The following is a 12859-nucleotide window of genomic DNA, read 5'->3' as shown; positions in this document are numbered from 1 at the left end:
GAAGACCTCCGGACCTCCAAGCACATCTGCCGGAAGCTGGAGAAGAGCTGGCTCCGCGAACACCAGACAGCCACACAGCCCACCAGAACGCCACCCGCAGACAACACTAACTACTCGGGACCGCCTAGACAGCAACGCACACAACAGCAAAGAACTCTTCAACATCGTGAATGAACTCTCCAGCCCCAGCTCCAACACCAACGACATACCATCATATCACAAGACCTGTGCGATTCACTGGCCACCTTCTTTCACCGCCATCCTCGACAGCTTCAACACCGCCACCCCCGCATCCACCACCGAGACCACCACCGCTGCGACCACCAGCCGACTGGCCGCCTGGTCCAACGTCAGTGACGATGACACCATCAAAGCCATGAACTCCATCCACTCCGGATCCCCATCTGACCCATGCCCTCACCACGTCTTCAACAAAGCCTGCACAGCCATCGCACCCCACCTCCGGAAAACAATCAACATCTCCTTCGAGACAGCAACCTTCCCGGAAAGCTGGAAGCACGCCGAGATCAACGCGCTACTGAAGAAACCCAAGGCGGAGCCCAAGGACCTCAAGAAATTCCGGCCCATCTCCCTGCTCCCCTTCCCGGCCAAGGTTACTGAGAAGATCGTCAACAGACAGCTGACCCGCTACCTCGAAGACAGCGACATCCTGGACCCATCCCAGTCAGGCTTCCGCAGCAACCATAGCACCGAGACCGCCCTCATCGCTACCACCGACGACATCATGATCCTTATGGACAAAGGAGAAACAGCCGCCCTCATCCTCCTGGACCTATCAGCAGCCTTAGACACGGTCTGCCACCGCACCCTAACAGCACGCCTCCACGATGCCGGAGTCCAAAAGAAGGCCCTGGCCTGGACCACATCCTTCCTCTCCGGCTGAACTCAGAGCGTCCGCCTCCCACCCTTCCGCTCCAAGACCACAGAGATCATCTGCGGCGTTCAACAAGAATCATCCCTCAGCCCAACGCTGTTCAATATCTACATGGCACCACTCGCCCACGTCACACGACAACACAGCCTCAACATAATCTCCTACGCTGGCGACACCCAGCTGATCATATCCCTCACCGAAGACCACCAAAACCAACCTCCACAGAGGAATGAAGGCCGTGGCCGAATGGATGAAGCACAGCAGGCTGAAGCTGAATTCTGACAAGACAGAGGTCCTCATCCTTGGCCGCACCCCCTCAGCATGGGACGACTCCTGGTGGCCAATATCGCTGGGAACAGCCCCAGAACCCAGCGACCACGCACGTAACCTGGGAGTCATCCTCGACTCCGGCCTCTCCATGACCAAGCAGATCAACACCGTCTCCGCCTCCTGCTTCAACACCCTCTGAATGCTCCGCTGGATCTTCAAATGGATCCCTTCCAACACAAGAAAAACCGTCACCCAGGCCCTCGTCACCAGCAGACTAGACTACGGGAACACCCTCTATGCAGGAACAATAACCAAGCTCCTGAGACGGCTGCAACGCATCCAGAACGCCTCGGCACGACTGATCCTCGACGTCCCCCGACGCAGCCACATCACACCCCACCTGAGAGGCCTGCACTGGCTCCCCGTCAACAAGAGGATCACCTTCAAACTCCTCATCCATGCACACAAAGCCCTACACAGCACCAGACCAGCATACCTCAACGACCGTCTCAGCCTCTACACCCGCAGCCTACGCTCCGCCAACCTCGCCCTCGCCGCAGTTCCACGCATCCGGAAAACCATCGCCGGTGGCAGATCCTTCTACCTCGCCGCCAAGACCTGGAACACTCTCCCCACCGGCCTACGACAGACTCAGGACCTGCTGCCCTTCAGAAGACTCCTCAAGACCTGGCTCTAAGAGCAGTAGCAGCCCCCCTCCCCAGGCGCCTTGATACCCTCACGGGTGTGTAGCGCGCTTTACAAATGTTATGATTGATTGATTGATTTATGCTTGAGGACTACCGCCTCAGTTTCCTTCCTTCAGTACCGGTTGCTGTCTCTCTGTCTCCTATGGGGTCACCAGTGAAAAAATCCACTCCCGCCAGACTGTCACTCCCAAATACTCCGCAGTCTGTTCCTCTACAGGAGACAGTTTCTTCGGACGAAGAATGTGAGGAGGTAGAACTTTGCAATTATTCAATCTCTCTGCCTGCTTCCTAACATCTCCTCTATTAGACTCTCTACCAGAGGATATAGAAGATTTATTTTCATAAACTTCTAGAACGTGCAGCAAAAAGATTTGCTTTACCACTCCCTTCAAGCAATCCGACCGTTTCCTTTACGATTTTAAGGAACAGTACCGATAATTTTTGGGGCCAAACAGATTATTGTTTACATCTGGGAAGAAGGTATGCAGTTTATGAAGACCCCAGCTTCTATACCTGCGGTGATTCCATGCCTTGACAAGAAATACAAAGCTACACTGGGCATCCAAAGCTGGATCTAGTGATTATGCAGGCAGCTCAACATCACTCAAAACATCCGGCAGCACCCCTTTCGGCTCCTCCTGAGAAAGATGGCCTGTGTCTGGATTAAATTGGAAATTATTTTTCAGCAATGTCCGCATTGACAGAGCGGCAAATTCTCTGGTGATCTTAGGGCGTTATGATCACCAGATGTAATCCGACATTGCTTCCTTTATAACCCAACTCCCAGAGGACGCTAAAGAAGGAAAAAAATCTTACATGGGGGAGAAAGAACATCCAATAAAATAGATTCTGCCATGGATGGTGCCATCACAGGTTTCAGGCAGTTAGCAGGAGCAGCGGTTATCAGAAGATACGGTTGGTTCAAAGCCACCTCATTCCGCTCTGAGGTTCAAAATAAAATCTTGGACCGCCCATACGATGGAGAAGATGTCTTTGAGAGTCAAGTGAGAGAAGCCCTCAAAACGATCAAGGCGGAAAAGGAAACTGCCAAATCTTTGTGGACACTTCAATTTCTGAAACCTCCTTTTCGTGGTTCTCGAGGGAAAGGGTAACCATCCTATAGTGGACGTGAGCAGCAATACCGATATCCTTCATGCTCATCCAGTCATCTGCCTTATCGTCCCCACTTTCAACAATAACAACCTCCGCAGAGATCCTATGTTAGAGCAAATGGGAAAGTCAGCACGAGCAGGCAAGGATGTGGGCCGTGGACAACGATATCTTACAGGCTCCGGCTCCTTCACCTCACACTCTTCACTCTCCCATCAAAAACCTCCAACCTTGCAGGCACAATTTCCAACCACCTCTTCCAATGGCAAACCATTACCACAGACAAGTGGATTCTACGCCTGATTCAATTTGGTCACACACTGGAATTTATCCAAAAAACGCCTACAACCCCACCACAACCTTTTCACCAAAAACATCTCACAGCTCTTGAACAAGAGGTCAAAATAATGCTCGCCAAAGGGGCGATAGAGAAGATCCCAGTCTCCCAGAGGGGCAATGGTTTCTACTCCTGTTTCCTATTCAGAAAGAAGTTACGGCAGTGGTGACCAATTCTTGACCTCAGGAGCCTCAATATTTACCGAGAAAGCAATCCTTTCAGATGATTACTCTGCAGGAGGTTCTGAGACTTTTAAACAAATCCAATTACAAGACCTCATTAGACCTTCAAGACTCATATTTCCACATACCCATTCATCCAAAGCATAGGAAATTTCTTAGGTTTTTGGTTGCCGGACGGCATTTTGAGTTCAAAGTGCTCCCGTTTGGTTTCAAATCAGCACTCAGGATATTCACAAAGTGCCTTGAGCCAGTTGCAGCATTCCTCGGGCAAAACTAGCATCAGGTCTTCCCGTATTTGGACAACTGGCTGATAAAGGCACCTTCAGAGTCAGCAACACGAGCATCAACACAAGCCTGCACAGATCTTATCGGCTGATTGGGTCTCACTCTCAGTCTGGAAAAGTCCAAAGAGAACTCATCGCAAAAGATTGTCTTTCTAGGAGCCAAGCTAGACACAGTGTGCTTAAAGGCGTATCCTGCGGAAGAAAGGGAACGACCACTTTGCATGCGAGCTGCATCCATAGGAAGAAGAAAGTCTCTTTCAGTCAGATTATACAAGTCACTCTTGGGAATGATGTAGTCATGCATACCTCTAATCCCATTCTGTTGCCTCAAAATGTGACCTGTCCAAGAGGAACTACACAAGCTGTGGAAACAATCCAAAGGCTTGTTCAACGACATTGACAAGGTAGCCCCACGAATGCTAAAAGCTTTGCAGTGGTGGGTAGACAAGAACTGTCAGTAGGGATGTCTCTCAAGCACACGCTGTCACCGTTTGTAATCACCACGGATGTGTCCTTGGAGGGCTTGGGAGCTTACCTCCAATAGCTACAAGTAAGCAGCATTTGGCATCGGACTGAAAGTCAAATCCCACACAAATATGCTGGAATTAAAGCAGTCCATCTAGCACTACTAGCCTTAATTCCCAGAATACAAGGTTCGTTGGTGCTTGTCCGAACAGACAATACCACAACAATGCATTATATAAACAAGCAGGGTGGCACCCGATGTCGCCAGCTTTCCAGGATTGCACAGAGGTTATGGGAATGGGCTATAATTCACAAAATCTGCCTCTGAGCAGAACATGTTCCGGGAACACAAAACACGATTGCAGACACACTGAGCAGGCTCACAGCATTGTGCCTCAAGTAGGAACTACACCAACAGACCCTGCAGGACATCTTCCGCTGCTGGGGCACCCCAGAGTTAAATCTATTTGCAACTCCCCAGAACCGCAAATGCCGGTACTATGCAAGCTGGCATCCCCAACAGGGGTCATGGGGGAATGCCTTTTCAATTGCATGATCCGGCATCTTTGCCTGCGCTTTTCCTCGCAGTCCTCTTCTCCCAAGAGTCATCAGGAAGATGAAGAACACAACCCTGCAAGCTGATTCTCATTGCTCAAGCACAGCCACGTCAACACTGGTACACAGATACACAGAACTGCTTCTCTCTCAGGTTCCGCACTTCCGACTACCAGTATTCTCCAACCTCCTCACGATGAACCAGGGAGAGATCTTACATCCAGATCCCAGACACCTCCACTTATCTGCATGGCTCCTGAGTTCAATGAGTTCCAGCATTTAAAAATTTCCAATGACTGTAGAGCCATCTTATCCAGAGCGGGTAGTACCAGCAAAATGTATTGCTTCAAGTGGTGCGTTTCTGGATCAGGTGCTGCCAAGTAGAAATGCATCCGTTTTTCTCCTCTTCAGAATAACTCTTGCCATACTTCCTAGAACTGGTGCAATCAGGTTTGGCACATAGTTCCATAAAGGTCCTTCTAGCGGTCATTTCCCACTACAGAAGGACAGTTTCCTCTCCACCATTGTGGTGATCCAGGATAATCGAGAAATTCCTCAAAGGTTTCTTTTGTGCCTTTCCTCCACTAAGGCCTCCACCTCCTGCATGGCAGTTAAATACGGTTCTTTCTCCATTGATGAAGCCTCCCTTTGAGTCGATTCACAGGGCAGAGATCAAGTTCCTGTCGTTGAAGTTAGCTTTACTACTTATGTAAGCCCTGCTGGCGCCACGCTACGCTTAGCTTGTCTCACGCATTTTTTACTGATCATTCACTGTTATGTTTTAGAAAAACATTTTAATATTGCTGTGTCCAAATCGTTGCTGCTAATTTTTAAAAGACCTTATTCTTACTGTTTGTGCTGTATACCTGCTGCCTAGATCTTAGTCCTAGTGAGTGCTGCCTGACCCTGGGCAAATCACTACGCTACGCTCGTGTAGTTTGCGAAGTTTGCGCTACTTCGCACTACCCGAACTACACGTAGTGCAAAAAAGGGATGGTGCACCAAAGGTAAAGAGTCCAAGGCGGCGTGAAATAGTAGAAAATCAATCCTTTATTAATTCAAGCTTTAAAAGGCTTCCGCCAACGCGTTTCGTTCCCGTTGGAACTTCGTCAAGGCTGAAAACATATACAAATACATAGGAACAATACTAAGTACACATACATACATACATACATAAAACACAAATATATACAATGACTCCACTAAGAGCAATGACAAGGCTACATCATAGGGCAACATCTGCATTTGAAAGTTAAGTAAACAGGGCCCAGAAAGGCACGTAGCATAGTGCAAACACGCGTAGCGTAGTACAGCGGTGATTTTTTGCTTGCTCACGGTCCTTAACGTCAAGTTGGCGACCGCGAGCAAGCAAAATGACATCCCGGTGAGACTTTTTCCTCGTTCGCGATCAGCAAGATCAAGTTGCCAATCGCAGCGTGGAAAATAAACCTCCCGGTGAGATTCTCAACCCGGGGAGGTCAGGTTTCTCATTGCGAGTGGTTGTGTATGCTCGCCACCGCTCGCGATGAGAAACTACCAGTCCGCGTTGAGAAAGCTGCCGCTCGAGTAAAAATTTACTCGAGCGGCAGAAAACTACAGTTTGCACTGTGCAAGATGCCGTTTACAATGATTGCACAGTGCCGGATTCTTGTCCGCACTGTGCAATCATTGAAAACGGCATCTTGCACAGTGCGAACAGGGTGCTACGCAGTTTGCGTCGTGCTATGCGTAGCTCACGTAGTGCGAAATGCACTTTGCGTAGCTACACGTAGCGCTACTTCACGAACTATGCCCTGCCCTAGTGCTGACCCTGGTCCGTCACGACTGCTGTGCCGTTTGCACGGAGGGCCGACACATCACCACAAATATCTGCCTCACTTCCGCCCGCAATTGACATCCGGTTGGGACGCGGTCTAATCGTCCAACGGAATTGTTTAAATCGCCCGATGGTGCGGACGCGCAACAGACTTAAGACCTTATTCGTACTGTTTCTGCTGTATACCTGCTGCCTAGATCTTAGTCCTAGTAAGTGACGACCCCGGTCCGTCACGGCTGTTGTGCCGATTGCACAGAGGGCGGGCACATCACCATAAATCTCTGCCTCACTTCTGCCCGCAATTGACATCCGGTCGGGACACGGTCTAGTCGTCCCATGGAATTAAGTTCAATTCGCCCGAAGGTGCAGGCGCCCCTAAGGCAAACCTGTCTGCCCCCGAACGGGACCAGGGTCCAGCCACCGTGCCCGAATTCTCTTACTCCTCACAAGAATTAAAGCTTCTGCACTCCTGTAACTACTTTTTCAATCCTCTTACTAACACTAAACTAACTGAACAAGCAATCATGTAAGCAAGGGCCTCCTTCCCAGAAATTACCATTTCCACCCATGCCACAATCATCCCCCAAAGACAGACTAGAGACACTGAACTCAAACCAACCGTTTTTTACCTTAACACCCGCTCCTTGGTGAAACATCAGCTTGACATATTCAACCTCTTGGACTCAAGCCACCCTGACATCCTGTTACTAACAGAAACTTGGCTGTCACAGAACTCAGCCCCAGACATTCTAGCAGCCCTCCCTAATGACTACTATATCCTACAGGCAAATCAGATGTCAGGGAATGTAGGTGGGGGAGTAGCGACTATTGTTCGCCAAGATTTAAAAATTACAAACTTAACCCCACTTGATCTACCATCGGTAGACAATTTAGTCGTTAAGCTGGAGTCGGACTATCTTGATCCTAACCAAGCAGGGTTCCGCCAAGCCCATTCTATCGAGGCAGTAATACTCACTGTACAGGACACGCTTCGAAAGCCAATAGGAGCTCTCTCCAGGTCTTGGTGTTGCTGGATTTGTCAGCGGCATTTGACACAGTGGATCATGGTATCCTGATCAACCGTGTCAGGACGGCCGGTCTTAAGGGGATGGCGTCCAGCTGGGTTGAGTCATTTCTTGAGGAACGTACTCAGTGCGTCTCTCCCAGTTCTCTGCACTGAAAATGGAAATGACATGTGGAGTACCGTAGGGCTCCTCATTGTACCCTCACTTATTCAATCTTTACCTTCTTCAACCTCTGAAAAATAGGAAGGTATGCATGTATAACTATGCAGATGAACTGCAACTGGTGTTTTCAATCAATAATTCACCTGCCTCGATCTGCTTTCCAGGCGACGATGTTAAACATCCGTTACTGGATGAATAACAACCAGTTCAAATTAAACCCAGACAAAACAGAAGTGATTTTGATAGGTGGTCCCTTAAACCCCTAGAACGTACAGTTCTGGCCAAGTGATCTAGGATTCCCGCCTAACCCTTCTTCCTCAGCTAAAAGTCTGGGAGTGATCATCAATAGTAATCTTACTATGAAATTTCAGATAGGAGCAGTGACTTCTACCTGTTTCTTTCAGCTGAGCTCACTCAGGAAGCCCTAATCCAGGTGGTCCTAGCCATGGTGATATCACACCTGGATTATGCAAATTCCCTATACTTTGGCATTCCGCTCTACCTCATCAAAAGACTGCAGATGGTTCAGAACCAGGCGGCAAGGTTGATATCCCAACAACCTAGATGGGAACACATCTCTCCCACTATGAAAGAGCTACATTGGCTTCCCATCCCACAAAGGTGTGCGGTTAAAGTTGGTTGCCTTATTTTCAAAACCCTGAATTGTGACAGCCCAAAATTTATATGCAGACTTGTCCAGAAATATTCCCCTGCACGGAGCTTACGCTCTGTCCACAAGAACCTTCTAACCATTCCTTCCTACAAACGGAAACAAATAGTTGGCTGCGGGTTTGCAGAATTGGCCCCCAGCTTCTGGAACACTCTCCCATTAGATATAAGAAGCTGTACAGAATTAGTTAGATTTCGTAGTCTTCCTAAGACTTGGCTATTCACCCAAGCTTATAACCAGATTATGTTGACAACTAAATACGTGAGGTTCCAGCAAAACCTTAAGTTCAGCGCCAAGAAACCAATCGGTGTACGAGCGCTTAACAAGAATTTCTAACAACATAACTTGCCTTGACATCTTCCCGACGAGTCAGTGAAGTGCAGGCATTTGTTATAGAAGAACCATTTTTACAATTCAACTCAGACGGTCTCCTCCTCCACACAAATCCAAAATTGATACCAAAGGTTCCATCTGATTTACATTTGAATGAGCGGTGGTACTAAAGACTTTCTTCCCAAATCCAACAACTACTGCGGAGAGGGCCTTTCATTCGTTAGCCGTCAGGCGTCCATCTGCAAAAAACTAAACCTTTTCACAAGACTTCTCAACTATTTTTCACATACCGTGCTCCAAGGAAGGGTTTCCCCGCTCTCGAAGTAGAGTATTGCTAGATGGGTATCCAGTGCCATGCTTTTTTGCCATCGCGAAGCTGGCAGACCAATGTCCTCAAGAGTTCTAGCTCACTCAACGAGAGCTGTCTGTCTACAGCATTATTTACGGGGATGTCACTTCCTGAAATTTGCCATGCAGCAACGTGGAAGAATAGACACACATTTACAAGGCACTACTACTTGGATTCAACAGTCCTAAATGACACATCAGTGGGACAAGCAGTACTTCGCAATTTATTTTGCTAAGGTGAGCCATCCCTGTCTTCGCTCCTGCCTTTTATTGCTGTATTCTGTTTCTCTATCGTAGATTATTTGGATTGTTTAATGGTTAAAGCAGTTTATTTCTTAAAACTGTTATTCCTATAATTATGATTAACATGCTGTTAGGCGTATACTTAAAGGTCTGTTGTCGCATTGCCCTGTTCAGTTGTGCAAGGTCATTATAAATGTGCTACGAAACTGCTCGCTACTCTGATTCAAGCATGTGAATCTATGAAAACTCCAAAACTGTACTAAACATAAGTTAGTTACTTGTAATTGTAGTTCTCCAGTATTGGAAGTTTTCGTAGATTCACATGCAAACCGCCCTCCTCCCCTTGGGGAAAGCTCACCTCCCTCTATTTCTCTATGAACACTAGCATTAGTGCTCGAACATCTGAGTTTCTCAGCTTCTCTCAGGGGTGTTCTAGAGGGTGGTCGATGCTGATTGGCGAAGGCAAAATTTTGGTCTCTTTTTTAATAATGACTATGATGGGTTAATAAACTATGAGGCCCAGACCTTTTCTAGTCTATACCGATCAGTCTACTATTACTATTTGAAGTACCACGGACTCTCATCATGATGACGGGGAATGATTTTAGCATGTGAATCTATGAAAGCTTCCAATACCGTAGAACTACAGTTACAGGTAAGTAACGTATTTCTTCTCTAGTCTCCTCTAAAAAAGCTTCCAGAACATATTATCCAGCATCTCTAGACCATAGAGCACAATGAGACTCCTCTATGAAACAAAAGTACTGATTGCTATTATGACCCCAAAATATCAAAGACCAATCCTTGAAAAGTAGGGTGTAGTGCAAGATACCTAGTTTTATATTTCTAATAGATTTGGCATTCTCTTTCATTTGCCGTTAACTCCCACTCTTGACTCCCATTGGCTCAAACGTTCTCTTTGTAGTGTCTTTCCATTTAAGCTTGCAGAGTGCCTACCAGTTAACGTACCTTTACAAGATGGTATAGACAGTCAACCAGAGAAAACCACACACCTACAATTAGTATGGAACAACCTTCTCAACTTGGGGTTCTCTATATTGATAAATAAGTGTCAGTTAGTTCACCGCCAAAGACTTCAGTTGGTAGAAGCTGTACTGGAACGGTCTCTTCACCAGAGAGGATAGACACTAAGAGAGAAACAATTACCCACAGTGTATTGAGACCTCTTGGCTTGGCTGTGGGTTTTGAAAGCTTCTAGGCCTCGTGGCTGCCTTCATCTACAAGTTTACCCTGATACATCTGAATGAAGCCATTCAACACTATTTGGCTCTTCATTGAGACCCACTGGAGCTGGAGAGCTCACGTTATTTAATTGAACACCTACCAATTGGGTCAACCAAAATATTACTACAGGTGGATAATCTGAAATTAAAAGCCATGTTTCTTCTGCCTGAAGTAATTCTTTCCCCTTCAGTGAAAAATGGTAATCACACTTACACATAGTAGGGCTGATATGTTTTATTTGAAAAAGCACTGCTAGACATTGTATTATTTATGGTCAGTTTCCAATCTGGCTATAGACCTGAGAGGTTCACCACTTCTTTGTGTAGGCTGTTGACCTATATCGCAGAAGGAATAGCCAGGCAGGCATCTTGACAAGTGCTGTCATACTCCTTATGACTTAACTAATGAATTGATCAGAGGTGGAAGACTTGCTGTGTTTGAAGAGTACCTAGGGTATAGCTGGCTGAGTTAATCATTGAGTCTGCTTTCTGAACATGGAAATTCCCTCAGACTAGTTTGTGCTCATGGATAACCATCAATTAAATAATTTAGATTTTTGTTTAGTAGTATGTGAAGATTCCCTGAAAGTACGCTCTCATTTTGAAATTTAGCTATACTTATTTAAAAGAATACTGTGATTCACAGTTTCCTTGAAAGTCAAGATTTTCAGCAACCTGGAGGTGTTACCTTTTCTGGCAAAATAATTTGGTTTTTATACCCAATTCTTCTTCCTGACAGATTCTTTTTGGGGTTGGCGGATCACATTCCTAGCCAACATGCCTGAGAATCTAATGTATTGTCACATGCAGTTGTCAGAAACAAGCATTGTCGTCTGGCACCAGCAAGGACTCTATTAGGAGTCCATGCAAGTCACTTTTTTGCACCGAGTCTTGAAAGTCTTGCACACTATTGATGCATCTCTAAATCATGTTGCTCCCATTTGTCGCCACTCAGGCTAATCTTCTGTATATGTTCCTTCTGGTATCACTGACCGCATTCCTGGTTTAAAAAAAAGAGGCAGTTAGAAAGTACTTCTGTGTTTGAAATATTTATCCTCCTATTTTCATCCTCCTCCACAGGAAGGGTCTCAGTTTAGTCCTTAGCTCATAAATGCACCAAATGTTTGAAGAGTTGTCTCTTGTTACATTGATCTCCAGTTTGGTGGTCATCTTTGAGTCGATGTCACCTCGGCAAGGATTGGTGAACCTCAGGCCCCTCTCTTTGGTCTTTCAAACAAAACCCAGCATGAGGGAAGTACAAAGCCTGAATCTAACTCGCTTAAATGTTTTTTGCAAATAACTCTTTCAGGGGTCTGTCTCTCGTCTATGGTTAAGGCTGCTATTCTCAGGTGACTAGTTTTGCACTTCATATAGTGTGAACTCTGCCCAAGGGGATTAATATACCAGTTACATTCCACAAGGTCAGAGTCAATTTTTGAGATACTGGAAGATTTTGATTTTCCCAGAAACACAGGATGTTCAGTCTCCACTGAGACTATAACTTGGTTCACCAATTCCAAAGTCAGCAGCTCTGGCCTGAATGCCACATAATTCCTAATTTCTAACCACTTGAGTATGTCAGAGCCCAAACACTGAGTACCAGAACCTACAAGGAGGTAAGTTATCCTTTATTTGGGATTTATGTAGCAGATTTGCACTTGTGCCCTGTAGTCTCGGGTAAAAGAAAATATTAACAGTTTAATAGGTAGCTGCACTACAATATTTGTCATTGATGTTTTCATTGGTCACTTCTGTAAAAGTACTTAATTTATTAATGTTGTCAAATTGGTTCTGCTCAAAGGTACTCTTACTCTCGCGTATTAAGGAAGATTTAGTTTGTGTGCTAATGTTTTTCTTTTAGTTTTATAGATATTCTTGAGAAAGAATCTTTTTATTTCTAGCTAATTATTTTATGTTTTACATTTGATAATAAAAATATTTTTAAATAAAATTAATTTCTTACGTTTTATTTATAGGTGGTGGCCTGCAGAGATTTGTGATCCTAAAAATGTTCCACCAAATATTCAGAAAATGAAGCACGTGCCTGGAGAGTTTCCTGTATTTTTTTTTGGTTCCAAGGATTATTTTTGGACACACCAAGCTCGTGTATTTCCTTACATCGAAGGTGATAGAGGAACCAAATACCAAGGAGTTAAAATCCTCGGAAAGGTCTTCAAAAATGGTAGCTGCAATAAGACTTGCATTTTAATAAC

At 45.9% G+C, this 12859-nt stretch overlaps 1 protein-coding gene across 1 annotated transcript in view; it reads left to right on the top strand.

The window, feature by feature from the left end:
- NSD2 (nuclear receptor binding SET domain protein 2) overlaps positions 1-12859 on the top strand; it is a 1080265-nt gene that overhangs the window by 763750 nt on the left and 303656 nt on the right. The window contains exon 16 of the mRNA XM_078678610.1: positions 12623-12828. Coding sequence (XP_078534736.1) covers positions 12623-12828 — 206 coding nt within the window. The remainder of the gene's footprint in view (positions 1-12622; positions 12829-12859) is intronic.

This window comes from Lissotriton helveticus, chromosome 2_2, assembly GCF_964261635.1.
Source record: "Lissotriton helveticus chromosome 2_2, aLisHel1.1, whole genome shotgun sequence".
Classification (NCBI taxonomy): domain Eukaryota; kingdom Metazoa; phylum Chordata; class Amphibia; order Caudata; family Salamandridae; genus Lissotriton; species Lissotriton helveticus.
The sequence above is the reverse complement of the archived record's forward strand: the minus strand, read 5'-3'. Positions and strand labels throughout refer to the sequence as shown.